At 31.9% G+C, this 14336-nt stretch overlaps 1 protein-coding gene across 7 annotated transcripts in view; it reads left to right on the top strand.

Moving 5' to 3' along the window:
• The first annotated feature begins 1462 nt into the window (after positions 1 to 1462).
• LOC143056495 (focal adhesion kinase 1-like) overlaps positions 1463 to 14336 on the top strand; it is a 52233-nt gene continuing 39359 nt past the window's right edge. For 5 of the 7 annotated variants that reach the window (XM_076229611.1, XM_076229603.1, XM_076229595.1 and 2 more), the window contains exon 1: positions 1463 to 1815. In XM_076229611.1, coding sequence (XP_076085726.1) covers positions 1591 to 1815 — 225 coding nt within the window. In that variant the 5' untranslated portion in view covers positions 1463 to 1590. Of the gene's footprint in view, positions 1816 to 6615; positions 6906 to 14336 lie in introns of those variants that run through there. The other 2 variants (XM_076229618.1, XM_076229587.1) reach the window with 2 other exon arrangements.

The following is a 14336-nucleotide window of genomic DNA, read 5'->3' as shown; positions in this document are numbered from 1 at the left end:
AAGTTCTGAGACCACATTCATTATGTGTCAGAAACCTTTGTTGTGTCAACTATTTAATCATAATCCAAATTCAGAACTGTATCAAGCTTGAATGTTGTGTCCATACTTGGCCCAATGTTCAGGGTTCGAACTCTGCGGTCGTATAAAGCTGCGCCCTGGGGAGCATCTGGTTTACGTATATTTCTTATAAATGGACTTATTCTTTCTTCCAGTTAACATTTCACACATGTACAGTCTGCAGTTAAAGTTTTTAAAAACATTTTTTAGATTCATAAACCATCCTGGATTTTTACCAACCTTGGACAGAAGCTCCTTACAATCAAAAGATAGTATCTAAATGAAGATTTTTAATATTTTTTTCCCTATTTTTGTTGAGCCTGCAACAGCAAAAGTAGGTGAGACACTAGGTTCCGTGGAACCCTTACAAATTTTTCATAATTTCAGAGATTCAATATTGCATTGTTCTTATGAAAGTCCAGATAAGAAAGTAGAGTGTCCTCATAGATTTATTTTGGTTTAGTGACACAATGACTGATTTCGTATATTTGTCTACCTGATTAAATACAACAGGTAAATGTTTATAAATTATCATTTTATGAAATATGAGATGATTATCATAAACACCCAAGGTGCGATATTGATACTGATATATGCTTAATAAATTGTCATATTGTAATTATACTTAATTCTTTTTATTCTATAAGCATTAGTTCTGTTGAACTGTAACAAAGATCAAGATATTCAAATCAAATTCTTCCTTATATTGGAAGTCTGTTTGAGGCTTCTTCCTGTCAGTTAGATAAAGATATATTAAGTTTCCATAATTGTATTTTTTTTTACATCTTTCTTATTTAGAACAGCAATAAAAAAAAAGTTTTAGAATTTTATAATAATTTAGCAATGTCACAGCTTTGAAGCCTACAGCAAAAGTTAATTGTGATCAATATACATGTACATTAATGTAGCAATTAAAGATTAGTCTTTTGTCTGATTCAGTTGAGAAATATAATAAAATTTAAAATCCATGACATAATTCTTTTTTTATTGCCATATAAAGGTTCATGTTTTAAAATAGAGACATCTTTAAATAATTTACTAAACATTTAAATTTGAATGCTTTTGTGCAGATTTAATGAATGAAAAAAGTCATAATAATTGTTTACATGCATATGACACTTATATTAGGATAATTACAGGTAAACGAAAACAAATCAATACAGCTAGTCCTTTGTTACGACTTTTTTTCATAATTTATTCAGTGGAATAGAACGCGTGTAATAGTATCGATCCAAACCATGTGTTGTATTTTAGAGGAAAACATGGTCTTATGTGATAATGTCCTAATATGTCATAATTTGGGATTTGTCATCAACTAATTGATCTAGTGTTTGGAGTGATTTTTTTCACCTTGGACCATTAGCCCGAGGGCCATTGTGATGTTATCATTAGTGTGAAAGAAAGTTATAATTTTAGCCTACATTTGTGATAATTATGTTGTTGATTTTGTTTAAATGGATTGTATTTGATGTGAAGACCAAAGATGACCACAGGTCACCTAGATTATAAGATATGATCTTTTTTAACAACTAAATGACAAACATCAGTGAGAAATCTTGTCCCCTCCTAGGAGTGGGACTACCGCACCTTGTTTATTTGACACATGAAGGGACTTTGTCCAATGTTTGTGTGATTGGGTCCAAGGATTCGGACCAGGAGTATTCAGATCTAAATTGGTGGGATTCTTGTTGTTGTGGAAGAATTTCTAAAAATATGAAATTAACTCATGCAAAAGGGATATCTAAAAGGTTGTCTGGGGTAAGCTCACTCATTTATTATCTAGAAACATAAACAGAACATTTGATTTTAACAACAACTATTTAATTATGTCAGAGATTTTTTGAACAGCTGACATAAACAATTAACTCTCTTCAATTTTCATGTACTGAAACATGTCCTTCTAAATGAGCAAATATGGCTGTTATACATCTTTATTAGTTGAAATATTCCATATGATTATTATGATAAGAATTCTCAGCCACTAGAAAAGGAAACTTCCAATTGCAAAAACCAGTTCCAGAAACATAATTTTAAATATCTAATAGTATCAAAGCAAATCTTTTCCCTTTCTAGGGAGGTGTGCTTATTAATTGCAGCAATGGAGAGCTATTATTAAAAATAAAAATAGAATTAATACAAATGTTTCCAGTTGTTAATATGGACATATGAATATGATGGGAGCAAAATAAAACATTAGGTAGTTCTGATCATTAGTTCTGAAACTCATATACACCAATCATGTTCAGGGATTAAAAAGGAGTTATTCTTAAATCTTTATTTCCATTCTATCCTGCAAGAGTTGGTCTATGCAAATGTAATAACTTGTGCCAGATATAATTGTAGTCAGATTGATAATTGTCGTTTTGTCAGCATGCTGTGTATAATTTTCCCTTTAGATTTCACTTTTATACTAAAGAGTTTAAAGACATGTCTAAATTAGTTTTGAAAATGTCTTTTGTTGAAATAATAAATGCATATAGTAGAAATAACTATTTAAAATCATTGATTTTTGGAATTATGGAACATTTGTATACATTCTTAAAATTACTGATCAATTGACCATATGACATTTGTACCAGATAAAATGGGCTTTTTGGTTTCCAATATAAATATGTGTGATTTATACAGAAATTTTACTTAAAGATTTGCAAATTCATGCATTGAATATTACATGTCAAAATAATCCATAACCTGTACTTCTTAAGTAAAATATTCTATAGTTACAGCAACTGTCTGTTTAATTTAACAGTCTATTCCAATTATTCTAGCTATTCATAAATTATTTCCTGTACATCAACTTACATATATCTAGATGTACCCCATGGTTGTCTGATGTTTGTTTTTTTTCTGTATTTTACACTTACAATGAGATTGTTTGGCAATGTATGACAGTGTTTGTTGATTTGTTTGTCTGTCATAATTTGTAACCTGGTATATTCAATATACAGATGCAAGGTTACCGAAACTGAAGCAAATTTTCTTATTGAGTCTATACCTCTTTGACTTCTAGTATTTAATCTAAGAAAGTAATTCTTTGTGAAGAAACAGAAACACAGTAGGTTAATGAGCAAACCCCTTTAAGATCATGCAATGTTTGGAGTGTATAAGGCTGGAAGACCACACCTAATGTGGAGTTGCCAAAAATCAATTTTCTTGTTTGTTGGAAACCAATATAATTTTAATGAAAAACTTTGTACTGCATTGCAGTTAAAAATGAATGATTCAAAGAATATAAACTGAAGTCAGTGAAGATGTGGTTGTTCCATTGTCTCGTCAGCAGTATATCATATTTCAGTTTCCTCTCAGACAGCCGTTTGATTGTATCATTTTTCTATTTTTATTCAATAGGCTGGATGCATATAAATTTTCATATAAAATAATGACACAACAAAGAACAACATTACTGAATCATTTCCTTCTATGATTGCCTCACCGAACATCTGTGATCCGACATTTTAGAAAAGAAATTTGAATATAATTTAGAAAATGGTATTCATCTTTAAAAAATCATTAAAACTTCATTGATGACTGTTTGATGTAGAACATGTAAAAACCATTACTATTGATTTTAGATAGCACACCTGTCTTCCATTGTCCAAAAAACCTTTGTCCATTTAATTTGTCAATAGATGATTGATCAATACAGATTATCTCCCCTGGGGTGGACAAGAGTGCACCTTTTCTTTGATTAGTTTTGTCTCTTGAGGAAGTGAGATTTCTTATATCTATGATGATTAGTATGGCCTGAGGAAGACATTTCCTGTCAATGACAGATCTTCAATACCAAATACCAGCATCATTATATTCCAGGACATCTGTCTTGCCTTCAGGTGTATTCTATTAATGGGAATTGTATATGTATCGTTGTATACCATTTATTAACCAATATAGTTTCTCAACTTTTCAGGAAATGAAACTAATATTCTGAAATTCTGTGTAAGATGTGTGTTGGAAGAAGCCTAAATAATTAGATCAAAACAACTTTTTTAATACTTTTTATTTCTTAAGTAATAAACAATGCATTATGAATACAATGTAATACATATCTGTCTTAAGCTTAAACTTAACATTTGATATTATTTGAACCTTCGTCTTTTCCATCTCTACGAGCTATCTTGAGAATTTTTTCATGATTTAGCCTAAAATTGGCCTTTTCACCTATTCTCCTCATCGACTAATAGTGCAGAATATACGTATTTAAAAAATAAATAAATATAGTGTTTAATTTTAGTTTCTTTTATATATTTGGGAGTTTAGTATGACGTCCATTATCACTGAACTAGTATACATTTTTGTTTAGGGGCCAGCTGAAGCACGCCTACAGGTTGAGATTTTCTCGCTGCATTGAAGACCCATTGGTGGCCTTCAGCCATTATCTGCTCTTTGGTCAGGTTGTTGTCTCTTTGACACATTCCCCATTTCCATTCTCAATTTTATTTCTTTAGTTGCAGACCTTCAAAAGCTATTTTATTTGTACCTTTATTTTGTTACATTTTAATTAAGGCGTCCTTTTTTGATAAAGAAAAATACAGATATTAAGAACTGGTTGTGCATATAAAGAAACCCTCCTAGTTTTATCTGTACAAGTTTCCTTTGATAAAAGAAGTCTAGCTTTCTATCACTGCATCTGACATAAATTTGGAGTCTGATCTTTACACAGAGAACTATTTGTTTTGTATACAGTATCGACTATAAACTCTGCCCTGTATTTATTCTTTATTGAATATTGATAATATGATATAGGTTGGTCCCATCCTTTATACCATTAATTCTAAAGTGCACTACAGTTAAGGGAAGTTATCACGGGCGGTTGTTTGATCAATAGCATGCACAAAAGAATTGTCAGATTTTCCTTGTCTACTGCAGCTATCAGATGTTAGACACGGGTTTCCTTTGTTTCGGTTTGTCAAATGCAGAGTCGATTTTGCATACTGCATTTTCCAGATGAATTCATATGAATATTGCTGCATATTAGTTTCCTGTTGTTAATAAACAATTGCACAATAGTTAATAAAGTTTGTGATGCAATCTCTGTAGACATGCAATCGGCAAGAAATATTATGTAATTCGGTTAATTGTGAATATTTGAATGATCAGAGTAAACTGTGTAGAAATATAAAAAAGAATATTCATAAATTGTTTAATATAGGTCACTGCAACTATGATATGATAATGAGTTCCCTTGAAAAGAAGATATATACAAATAAGGCATCTTGAAGAATTTTCATAAAATAGTTAATTTTAATTTACGAGAACACCTATTGACTAAATAAAAAGAAGGTATGAACCGAAAAATATTAAGTCAGGTATTAGATTTCATCTCTCTTTCCATGTTTTATCTATCTTGGTTTTATTCTGGTTCTCAATTCAGACCCAATTAAATGACTTAGTTTAGTCCTCCAACCAATCGATTTGTAGACAAAAACATACTAATCTTTATTAAACAAGTTTTCTTGTTTCATCTGAGTATATAATATTTGAATTGGACACTACCTATCTGTAAGCAGGGACTATTGACTATTGCTGTTTGAAGAAAAGATTTGTTTTTTAAGCTGAAAGAAAATAAGTGAAGCATTATCAGACTTATATCTACTTATATATAATTAGGGTCTTTTAGATAGTATTGAAGAATAAAGACCAGACAAAATTTGAAGATTTTAAAATTTTGAATTATAACTAAAATAAACAAAAAAGTAAATAAATGTATGTACTTCTTCGAACAGTATTAGAAATCGTTATATATACGATTGTAAAGTTTGTCATTGTACAGGTTTTACGACATTCTGACATAACTTGATTGACAATTGATAGATAACATACACCAAATCATCTAACATTGTGGTCATCAGTAATGACCACTGGTCATTGTTTATGTTTGTACTGAAAAGTTCAAAATAACCATGTACAAAAGATTTCCTAACATAAACTCACAGTGTGGTGTAAAGATGGATATAGCTTACCCTTATAATGAGATATTTTGTGGACTTTTAAGTATGCTTTAAAAGATGAAGAGTTTATTCTGTTTATATACCATGTGATCAAATGTAATGACCATTGGGTTTTTAACTTGTGATGTGATAGCTATATATAATATATATCCTGGATTTCTTTGTATGGCAAATGAGATGAAGTTGTAACATTTTATTAACATACACAGATGGAATTTTTTGAAGTTGTTCGACTAGTGTGATGATTTTGGATTTCTAGTATATACATCATAGACTTGGAGGTCTAAAACGTGAACAAATGTACTTGTATCTTCAAACATTTATAGATAAACCTTATCAATTGATCAGATATCTATTACTATTATCATTTGACTATATTTATACTATTGTACAAGTAAATTAAGTTCAGTACTTTTTGTTTTATATGGATATATAATTTCTTGAGGATTTGTGAGTAAATTTTGTATAGCAGTTCTTTTCCAAGGAAAATAAGCCATTGTGAGCAAATTTGTGCATGTGGGATGTATCAATTCCAAGGATTTTAGTCTAAATTTAGTCCTCTACTTTCTGTTCGTGTTGTTTTCCACTTGTGCTCATCCTGAACAAAATCCTTATAAAAACAAAAGACAATTAATTACGTTTCACCAGTCGTTTTGTTAAATTTCCAACAGGATACTAATACGATCTAATAAGATAATTATGATGGGATTTATTAAAACATTTAATCACTTCCTTCACCAACATAAAAAAGATATAGCAATCATGGAGAGGTCGCCATCGTGGATTTATCGGGAAAATTACCAAAATGTCTCTGAATACAATGAAGAAGATATGGAAGAGTATATCAGAGATGTCATGACTGGTTACCTGCATGGTGGAGTTATTTATGATAGAACTCAGGTAATGATCTGGTTCCATGTTATAGTTGGTTCATTCTGAATTTAATACTTACAACAGATCAGGAGATTTTGATACAAAGTGTCTTTTTAATAGACCTAAAGATATGTTTGTAGGCTTACTTATTGCTTCCTTCAAACAGTTTTCCAAAGTTATAAAAAATTTGTTTCCTGAACCAAACCCTTCATTTGTATTCCTCTTGCAGTAACCTAGTAGTGAATAGTAAACCGCTGTTATTGATAGTTAAAGTGTTCTGCTCGAGGTTCTGCTGCCCACTCATGTGACAGGAATCTTAGTTTAAGTTTAAAATAGTTGAAAGCACAAAATGAGGTCCTGTCCTATTTTTGAAAGCTTCAAGTCAGACAGTAAATGATTGCATCATAATCACTTGTAGTATTCTGACCGACATATATTATCTTTTCCAAATATTCAGTATTGGAAATTATTACATTTATTAACATTAATTACATATGCATTGTACCAAGTTCTGTTTATTTAAACTCAGTTCCACAATTTATTGCTTTTTTTCTGCCAATGACGAATCAATATCTAACCACAAATAACAACTTTTAATTCAATACTCAGATGCATTTCAATTAAGGTGAGAGTGAAAACCACAGAAAAATGTTAATTGACCATAAAAAAGGCATTTAATGTTTTAGGAAGTGAGATTATTAACCTTAATCTTTTAAAACTTTTAACAAATACAGTCACATGACAGCTTATAGGATTAGTCGGATTCATTCATGTAGAAAAGACTTTGTTCAGCTGTTTACCACTTTCACTTCCCAATTATTTGTATATTATTAAAAAAGTATAATTTAAACGTAAATCATGAGCATAACTTTTACCCAATACATTACATGACAAATTACTATAGTTATTTCTACCACAGTTTTTCTACCTCCTAATATATAGTTTGGTGCCTTTTTGTTTGCCCCTATTTAAGGAAGATACAGATATTGAATGTACTATAAGATATGTAATAATTTAAATTAGCTAAGTCACAATGAACTTAGCCTTATATAAATGCAGAGAAATAGCCCTTGAGCTGTTAGGAATATCTAAGGAGATTGACCAATTAGGAATATCTTAGGATAATCACCTATCATGAATATCTTAGGATAATCACCTATTAGGGATATCTTATGATAATGACCCTTTAGGGATATCTGAGGATATCAACCTTTTAGGGATATCTTAGGATATTGACCCATTAGGGATATCTGAGGATATCAACCTTTTAGGAATAATCTTATGATAATGACCCATCAGGAATATCTTAGGATAATGACCCATTAGAAATATCTTAGGATAATGACCCATTAAGGATATCTTAGGATATTGACTCATTAGGAATATTTTAGGATAATCAGAGGTGGATTTAGGGGGCAGGAGGCACTTTGGAAGAGGAGACTGCACTTGATTTGGGGATGATTGGTTAAGGTTGAAGTAGCTATTAAAAGTCTGATCTTTTAGCAAAATTTTGAACCATACGTCCAGCTTTTAGCAAACTTGGTAAGATAATACCCCATTGGGCCAGGAAGATAAAGCCCCAAGTAATAGAATGAAATGCGGGCAATTTGTTTTCCATCAGATGTTACTTCAATACTTGTCAGCAGATTTTACAGTCCTCAATGTACTTGACAAAAACTATGTTGGTCTGCTACCCATCCATACTAAAGATTGCAATTTGGCTAATGCAGCTGCTGTGCTTCTGTGGAGGTCACCCATGTTTGATTATAGGTCAACTCATTAAAGATAGATTATTATATTGGTTGTATTTTTAAATGTAGGTTATTGTAACCATATTTCGGTACAGTTTTAGGGTTAGCTTTAAATTCTGCAGCAAAGAAATAAGGTTAATTGGTCAAATGTTAATTTGATTGTGGGATGATGGTATGTTGTCTTGTTTATCAGATCATGTTTGTTTTGTAAGGTAATCAACACATATCATACACAAACTTTTGTTTTTGGCAACTGTTAAATAGACTTTATCAAAACTTTATCACACAATACAAATTTAATCACTGACCTCTGTGATACTGCCACTTCGGGTATCAGAGGTTTTTAGGGGATTATTTGTCTCTCTGTTTCAATTTTGATTTCATTATTCCATTTTTGACATCTTCAGGTTCGATGGCTACAACTATTAAAAGTCTCTGTCATCTTGTAACTTTTCATTACCAGCATTATGTATTGTTAATTTGTTTCTTTTATAACACTTCTCTGGATAACTTTTTGTATGAAATTTTGCAGAGCCAAAAGTTTGGACAGACAATAAAGTAAACAATAGGAGGATTTACAAAGAAAGATTAATATTTGCTATGTCTTTTAAAAAAAGTTGATGAATTTTATCACTGTTTGATAAGGTCCAAATATTCTAAATTTTGAAGTAATATCGACTTTGATCTACAATAAATTCCTCATTATATTTATAGATTATTGTTGATCCTCTCAACCGATTGATTTTCTTGTCTGAGCCAGTTTGGCCAAAGTGAGAAAAGCAATCAGTTGAGATGACCAATGATAATCTGTTTATCCCTGTTTTACCTATGACAACGTTGTCAATTTCATGTTCATTTCATTGACAACACCAGGTACCCTCTTGGTTTCTAGTGATCATTTTTCATATCACTCAACTCCCCTGAACACAAATTATCAGTCAGCAAGATCAAAAAGAAATGATTAATTAATCCACTTTAGGAAGAAGAATGACCAAGAAATTTAAAGAATGTATTGACTTATTATAAGAAAGAAATATAGATTTGTGTTAAAAAAAAACAGATTTATTTAATGACCACCTACAAACTGTCAGTCCATAAAGCTTGGTGACCCAAGCTGACGAGAGTCCCATGAAGGACACCTGTAGTGGGGCATCCCTTTATACCATGTTCATATTATACTCTTTTGGTGTCCCAAGCTGACGAGAGTCCCATGAAGGACACCTGTAGTGGGGCATCCCTTTATACCATGTCCATATTATACTTCCATGGGTGACCCAAGCTGAAGAGAGTCCCATGAAGGACACCTGTAGTGGGGCATCCCTTTATACCATGTCCATATTATACTTCCATGGGTGACCCAAGCTGACGAGAGTCCCATTAAGGACACCTGTAGTGGGCAGCCCTTTATACCATGTCCATATTATACTTCCACTGGTGACCCAAGCTGACAAGAGTCCTATGAAGGTCACCTGTAGTGGGGCATCCCTTTATACCATGTTCATATTATACTCTTTTGGTGTCCCAAGCTTACAAGAGTCCCATGAAGGACACCTGTAGTGGGGCATCCCTTTATACCATGGCCATATTATACTTCCATTGGTGACCCAAGCTGAAGAGAGTCCCATGAAGGACACTTGTAGTGGGGCATCCCTTTATACCATGTCCATATTATACTTCCATGGGTGACCCAAGCTGACGAGAGTCCCATGAAGGAGACCTGTAGTGGGGCATCCCTTTTTACCATGTCCATATTATACTTCCATGGGTGACCCAAGCTGACGAGAGTCCCATGAAGGACCCCTGTAGGGGGACATCCCTTTATACCATGTCCATATTATACTTCCATGGGTGACCCAAGCTAACGAGAGTCCCATGAAGGACACCTGTAGTGGGGCGGCCCTTTATACCATGTCCATATTAAACTTCCACTGGTGACCTAAGCTGATGAGAGTCCCACAAAGGACACCTGTAGTGGGCAGCCCTTTATACCATGTTCATATTATACTTCCACTGGTGACCTAAGCCGATGAGAGTCCCACGAAGGACACCTGTAGTGGGGCATGCCATTATACTATGCCCATCATTACTCTACTTATATAATGGATTATCATGCAATAGGCTGTATCATGCTGTCCTTCGGGTAATTGGTTAATTAATATAAGGGGCTCAATACAGGAATGCAAATAAGCAGAAGTGTACAGGGAATTAATAAGTGTATGGGAAATTTCTTACATTTGTAGTGTACATTGACCTTCTGGTCTGGCATTGATTTGTTTATTCATCTGTCACTGATTGTATTGACAACTTTTTCTAACCCTGTTGACAAAAAAATGTCAAAAATCCAATAGAACATGAATATGGTTCACTTGTATTTTTGTCGAGCCTTCGACTTTAGTCGAAAAAGCGAGACTAAGCGATCTTACATTCCGTCGTCGTCGGCGGCGGTGGCGTCCACAAATATTCACTCTGTGGTTTAAGTTTTTGAAATTTTAATAACTTTCTTAAACTATACTGAATTTCTACCAAACTTGGACAGAAGCTTGTTTATGATCATAAGAAAGTATCCAGAAGTAAATTTTTTAAAAATAAAATTCCATTTTTTCCGTATTTTACTTATAAATGGACTTAGTTTTTCTGCGAGGAAACATTACATTCACTCTGTGGTTAAAGTTTTTAAAATTTTAATAACTTTCATAAACTATCCTTGATTTGTACCAAACTTGGACAGAAGCTTGTTTATGATCATAAGATAGTATCAAGAAGAAAATTTTGTAAAAATAAATTTCCACTTTTCCGTATTTTACTTATAAATGGACTTAGTTTTTCTGCGAGGAAACATTACATTCACTCTGTGGTTAAAGTTTTTAAAATTTTAATAACTTTCATAAATTATCCTTGATTTGTACCAAACTTGGACAGAAGATTATTTATGATCATAAGATAGTATAAGAACAAAAATTTTGTCAAAATAAATTTCCACTTTTCCGTATTTTACTTATAAATGGACTTAGTTTTTTTGCCAGAAACAAAACATTCACTCTGTGGTTTAAGTTTTTAAATTTTTATAATGTTCTTAAACTATCCTGGATTTCTACCAAACTTAGACAAAAGCTTGTTTCTGATCATAAGATATTATTCAGAAGTAAATTTTGTAAAAAAAAAAATTCACTTTTTCCGTATTTTACTTATAAATGGACTTAGTTTTTCTTCCAGTTAACATTACATACAGTCTGCAGTTAAAGTTTATAAAACATTTATTAGATTCATAAACTATCCTGGATTTTTTACCAAACTTGGAAGCTTCTTTCAATCAAAAGACAGTATCGAGAGGGAAATTTTTATTGATGTTTTTCCTCATTTTTGTTGAGTCTGCGATTAACAGCAAAAGTAGGCGAGACACTGGGTTCCGTGGAACCCTTACGAATTTTTAAGATACTTGACTTTTTTTTTACTGAAAGTATCCATTTACAGTAATAAAAAATTTCAACATATATTTGAAAATAGATAGGTGTTTGTCTGAATCAAAATAAATTATATATGAATTGACTGATATGTTTATTATCTAATTAGATCATGTCAAACCCAATTCTAAATTTTAACCTGTCAAGAAAGGAAATAGCTATAAATAAATTACAAACCTACACAACTGTCACATTATATCTTGTCAAATTATTCATACAATTCATTCATAATTTGTGTGTGATAGTAATCCTCTATGTATTTCTATTGAATTATCTCAAGTACACAACAAACGGTAGGTTATATATCCCTTTGTGAACCTCGTATTTAGTTACAGATGAGTTGCACATGCATTATTACTTATTGACAGTAAGTTAGGATATATACAAACAAGACAAATGGGTGAGTGACCTCTTTAATGTAATTATTTTAAACTTTAAAAGTATATCAAATGTTGAAAATTTTATTTAAATTGAGAATTGAACATTTAGTATTAAATGTATATGATAAATGATTCATGTCTGATCTGAGAAACGTGGGTTTTGAATGAGGGAGGTTGATTATTATTTTCTACCTGTTTAATAATACGAGATGATGGTTGATTAGAAGTGATATTTATCAGCTTATGTTTGATGTAAGATAGAAAATACTTAACCCCTCACTGATTTCAGTGCAGTTGTGTACAATCAATAATTCTTTTCATGGTAACTGCATATTTCAAATTATTTGTTGTTGTTTTGAGGGGCATACTATCTGTTCAGGAGGGAATGTAATTTGTTGGAATGTGAAATGATAAACAGTACAGATTCACTTTGTTTGGGATATTTCCTCCTATTTTTCCAGTGTTAAGTAAGTTTTGATTTATTAATGTTATTGTCACTTTGTCATGTCGACCTTTAAGGTCTTATGGAATGCTTATTAATGGTCAATTATAAAGTACAGCATAAAACCTTAGTGTAATCATAGACACATGTGTGAAATTACAATTGACTTAGTGTGTGAAAAATGCTAGTTAGTTATTGTAGTAATTTTAGGGGGTAGACAAATTTGTTTAGTGTATAGAAATGGACGATTTTCTTATGGATCTGAATGTATGATTGGGATAGAATAATTGACAACACAAATTATAGTATTTAGTATAAAAATGACTACAGCAGTAATTCATAGGAGTCAGTTCATGCTGAGGCATTTGCAGAAAAAAGGATAGTAGACTCCTGGCTGCTGGGGTTAAGCCAAGTAATTATAACAGAAAAAAGGATAGTAGACTCCTGGCTGCTGGGGTTAAGCCAAGTAATTATAATATAGCTGGAAGGTTGCTGTCCTTGTTTCATGATAGCATTTATGTGTCCATTTAGATGTCAGTAAACATTAAAATACTTGTAGAAAATTTCATGACTATCAAATTGTGTTACAGTTAAATTCGTCTTAATGTATCACTAGATTTGAACTTTAATGTCAAACCTGAGTGTCAAATGTTTTTATTAATGAAGAGACGAGACAACAGTATAATGAAGTGATTGTAGGTGTTAAATAGGCTAGGTGAGAAAAGTATGGAGGTAAACTTTATTAGACCTAAAAGTTAGCGTCAGCAATTCATCGCAATTAGCATGATTAGAGAGAGAGAGAGAGAGAGAGAAAAAGGTAGTGAGAGAAAGAAAATATTAAGGTAGCAAATGAAACATGCATTTTCTGGATGGGAAATTCAGTGGAAGGTGGTGACCTATTTGGAAGGACATTTCTTTTTCCAACATCTCTATATGACAATGTACTAATGTAGGATTTTTTTAGTGTTTAAAGGTGCATGTACTAATGTAGGATGTTTTTAGTGTTTAAAGGTGCATGTACTAATGTAGGATGTTTTTAGTGTTTAAAGGTTCATGTACTAATGTAGAATGTTTTTAGTGTTTAAAGGTTCATGTACTAATGTAGGATGTTTTAAGTGTTTAAAGGTTCATGTACTAATGTAGGATGTTTTTAGTGTTTAAAGGTTCATGTACTAATGAAGGATGTTTTTAGTGTTTAAAGGTTCATGTACTAATGTAGAATGTTTTTAGTGTTTAAAGGTTCATGTACTAATGTAGGATGTTTTTAGTGTTTAAAGGTGCATGTACTAATGTAGGATGTTTTTAGTGTTTAAAGGTTCATGTTCTAATGTAGGATGTTTTTAGTGTTTAAAGGTTCATGTACTAATGTAGGATGTTTTTAGTGTTTAAAGGTTCATGTACTAATGTAGGATGTTTATGGTGTT

The sequence above is a fragment of the Mytilus galloprovincialis genome, chromosome 1 (genome assembly GCF_965363235.1).
Source record: "Mytilus galloprovincialis chromosome 1, xbMytGall1.hap1.1, whole genome shotgun sequence".
Classification (NCBI taxonomy): Eukaryota; Metazoa; Mollusca; class Bivalvia; order Mytilida; family Mytilidae; genus Mytilus; species Mytilus galloprovincialis.
Note: the sequence above shows the minus strand (reverse complement) of the source record. Positions and strands in the feature narration are given on the sequence as shown.